Below are 3,804 nucleotides of genomic sequence, written 5' to 3' on the forward strand. Positions count from 1 at the left end.
TATATATATATATATATATATATGTCAACGGTAATAGATACGTCTATACATAATGTAGCATGTACATTGCGTTTGGCTTGAGTATACGATGTTAAGCGCCTTTTGTATGTGTCATTTCAGTATCTAGATATGTATACTGCAAGGATGTTAAAAGTGGAGGAAATTATGGAATTTTTGTACTGTAATGGTATCTTATATATCAATATTGTCCAAATGTTTACAAAAAAATTATATTACATTTTTTTAATTTGCTGTTCGGTGTAAATATTTTCGATTGATGGTATGTATCACACAGAAGGAATCTATAAAAGAGTCGCAGACTTGTATTGGAATCCAAAAAAAAAATAAAAAAAAAAGATTCGCATATCTGAAAGAGATTTGTCTAAATTGATTTTCGTGTGAAACCTACAGCAATGATGTCGATATAATATTTTGCGGATATGAACTATACGCTTGATCATTAGGTGAAAAGATTTTTTTGTAACATTTTATTTGTAATGAAATAATCTCTCTGTTACGATTGATTCTTTCTTTAACATTACGATGTCGAAGCATTATCTCCATTACTGTCCATGTATCCGCTAGATCCATTCATGACAAATGACGTTCCCAAACCGTATAAGTGTCCACAATACTTTGCATCATCAATATTATCTTCGAAAAACATCTGGAAAGAAATCAGAGAGATCAATTCTATGTATAAATATAAATATATATTGCAAATATATATTGTATAAATATAAATATATATTGTATAAATATAAATTTATATTGATAATATGAATATATAAATATATTTTTGTAAATAATTATCAGATAATTACATATATTAAATTAAATTATTTACCTCTCGCATTTTAAAAAAGACCATTCCAGTAAGAAGAGAATCGGACCCGGCTTGATGTTGAGGACCTACTCTTTGAATTTCCAGCTGTTCTGCGACTTCTTGTAAACCACCTTTCAAGTTCTTGCACGATTTCATTAAGTACTGTGTATATACAAAAGACATATTATAAAATCTTATATATTTTTAATTTTGTTTACTTTTTTTAAAGATGTCTATTTACTTTTACATCATATATCGTCGGAAAATATATCCTTAACAGTTCGAAAAATTCACTTTCCTCCTGTGGCAATTTTTGATCTGTGAGGAGTTTCAGTAAATAACCAAAGTCGTAACCAGAATGAAAGGATAGCCATTTTATGTCATCAACAAGAACAATTCCCGATGTCATTAACAGTTCTGCGAATTCTAAAGGATCAATGCCTTCCTCTTCATGTTTCTTGAATTGTATACCACTATTTTGTAACATATCTATACTATCCTGTGCATACATGTCTTCACTAGTAACAACAAAATGTACATATTTTATTATCAAAAAATTGTTCAAAAAAAGTTAAAAAAATTTTGAATATATAAATATTTTAATATCTTAAAAAAATGCATCTACAAAATGTATAACAAATATTAATGTTAATACATATAAACTTACTGTAAGTTGAATTTAAAATTGAATTGCCATGTTGTATAACTACCGCCCGGCGTATTCCCCGATTCATCAAGGAATGTGAGACCAAGTTGAATTATTCGCAAAAGATCTACATTGCAACGTAAGAGCTGATATTGATAATCGGCATTAGTTCTAAATTCACCTGTTCAAAACAGAAATTTATAATATATATATATATATATATATATATTTTAGGAACATATAGTAAAACTCTCCGAAAGTGTGCATTCTTACCGATAGGTCTAGCTACAACACCAGGAAATTCTGTATCCATTGCAATGTATTGATATTGCTGTACAACTTGACGAATTGTGCGAAATTCCTCTTCCAGGTTGTGTCCCCATACATCTCTAATACCACATTCTTCATTACTGGGCATAGTCCCTCCTCCCTTCTGCTGCCCTATTGGGTTGGTCCCACCTAAAAATTTTCACAATCAAATAACATTCAAAAAAGAGATGTAAAAATCACAATGATACTCAATGTTTCTCTTTTAATACATACAATTCAATTAATTTATAAAATATTAGCTTAATATTTGGCAAAATTATGTAGAATGTAAACTTTTTTTACTTTTACAGACTATTATCATAATTTAAATACCAGGAACACATGAAAGTGAGACATTATTAATAAAAAAATCTTTTCAAATTTGTAGAAATAAATTTACATATATACAATATATGCAAAGTTATAAATGCATACACCAAAAAAAAAGGTTTCTTTATTTGTAATAAGATTACATAGCTTTTAATAGATTGTTTTCTTGTATCAATCTTCAAAACATGGTATTTTGAGCTGCACCTTCTAGTAGATGTGCATCTTTTTCAATATGTATTATTACACCATTATCAACAAGACTTCTACAAAAGACCTCCTTTATTGCATGTATTTTCATCCACTTGAAACCTGCTTTTAATTTACTCTGCTTCTTTATTCCTGTAATATGTATGTCCTTTATTTCTTAATTGGGCACATGTGAACATTTCACTTTCATTGTTCCTGATTCAGTCAATATTTATGACTTTCAATTTATAGAACACTATTAATATCATACATATAAATATCATATGTATTATTTTTATTGTGCAAAAGCTTTCATGTACACAAAACATTATTACATTTTGTGCATTACAAACAGAACTCTAACACATATTATATACATCTTACGCACCGGTAGCTGAAGGCATATTCCTGCATTCACCGAGGCTACTCTTATCTTCAAATTCTCCCTGTCACGGTCTTTCCTTCTTCATATCACTGTAAATTCACAGATAATCAATAAAAAATAACTGTTTATATATTGTTTACAAATGTTATTAACTAAAAAAAACTCTAAATGCTTTCCATATATATTATGTAAGAATTATATTTCATAGAAATAACAGTTTATATTGTAAGCTCTCAGTCAGTATTGCAAGTAGGCAGGTTATGGATCATGAGTAAACAATAACAGTTCATCACTGTAGATATCACGTATAGGCGAAATGCAAAATAATGCAAGCATATAAATAAATGCGGAAGTAAAACCACTATGAAAAAACGATATATAACAGAATTGTTCATTGTTTGTTAAAGTAAGTTCGATAAGTTTATTGGAAAGTCAGGTTATGTGTCTTAGGCAGACAAGAGCATCGTTTAAGGTTCATGAAAAGATAACGTAAGACAAATTGTACCTTTTGGTATGATATTCTTGGCCAGCGGGGTCTAAATATAATTTAATCGAGACGACACTTTTTAAAGCCACAATCTTGTGTTAAATCATGAACAGTTTAAACGACTTCTCCTGCTCGCGAACTCAACTTTATACGCACGACACGAAATACAGGCGCTTCGATCGCTGATACCAGAGACATCGACGAGGTACTGTTAAAGATGGCTAGCCATGGGCAAATTTTCGTCGCTATCGAATGGGCTTGATGCTCGATGAGACCGGGGATAATTGAAGATGGATGACATTACCGACTGTTTTGACTGCATTGGAGATAATTACACGAGTTATTTTAACCGTGTATATGCAAATATTTTAGCTCATTTAGCTGTTTTATTATCGGAAATATATAGATTTTTTATGTAATTGTCTGAAAAATAACAAAATAAACGTTTTATTTAATACGAATACGAAATTACTACAAAATCACTATTTTCACCGATAAAAGGTACCAGATAGAGTACACAATATTTGTGATAAATATTTATAAATATTTTTTACTATTTATTTTTTTAAATATTATATAAATATTTTATACATATTTTGTATATATTAAGAGAAAAAAATCATAAAAATTTTTTA

General features: G+C 29.1%; 1 protein-coding gene across 2 annotated transcripts; it reads right to left on the reverse strand.

Moving 5' to 3' along the window:
- Positions 1–171: 171 nt before the first annotated feature.
- LOC115239274 (CCR4-NOT transcription complex subunit 7) lies at positions 172–3,383 on the reverse strand. 2 transcript variants are annotated; one of them, XM_029813718.1, is made up of 8 exons: positions 3,188–3,363; positions 2,686–2,771; positions 2,316–2,450; positions 1,746–1,931; positions 1,494–1,653; positions 1,068–1,344; positions 848–988; positions 172–667 (listed from the first exon to the last, which is right to left on the reverse strand). In XM_029813718.1, the coding sequence occupies exons 2-8, from the start codon at positions 2,699–2,701 to the stop codon at positions 539–541; spliced, it is 1,044 nt and encodes a 347-aa protein (XP_029669578.1). In that variant the 5' UTR covers positions 2,702–2,771; positions 3,188–3,363; the 3' UTR covers positions 172–538. The 2 variants fall into 2 exon arrangements, with proteins under 2 accessions (XP_029669578.1, XP_029669579.1); XM_029813719.1 differs by lacking the exon at positions 2,316–2,450 and having other exon boundaries at positions 3,188–3,383.
- Positions 3,384–3,804: the final 421 nt, after the last annotated feature.

The sequence above is a fragment of the Formica exsecta genome, unplaced genomic scaffold (assembly GCF_003651465.1).
Source record: "Formica exsecta isolate Colony F162 unplaced genomic scaffold, ASM365146v1 scaffold37, whole genome shotgun sequence".
Lineage (NCBI taxonomy): Eukaryota > Metazoa > Arthropoda > Insecta > Hymenoptera > Formicidae > Formica > Formica exsecta.

Coding starts and splice junctions, on each gene's coding strand:
- LOC115239274 (XM_029813718.1), bottom strand. Junction 1,932..2,315: donor AGATGCACATCTACTAGAAG/GTGCAGCTCAAA, acceptor GAAAATTTTTAG/GTGGGACCAACCCAATAGGG. Junction 989..1,067: donor CGACGATATATGATGTAAAA/GTAAATAGACAT, acceptor GTATATACACAG/TACTTAATGAAATCGTGCAA.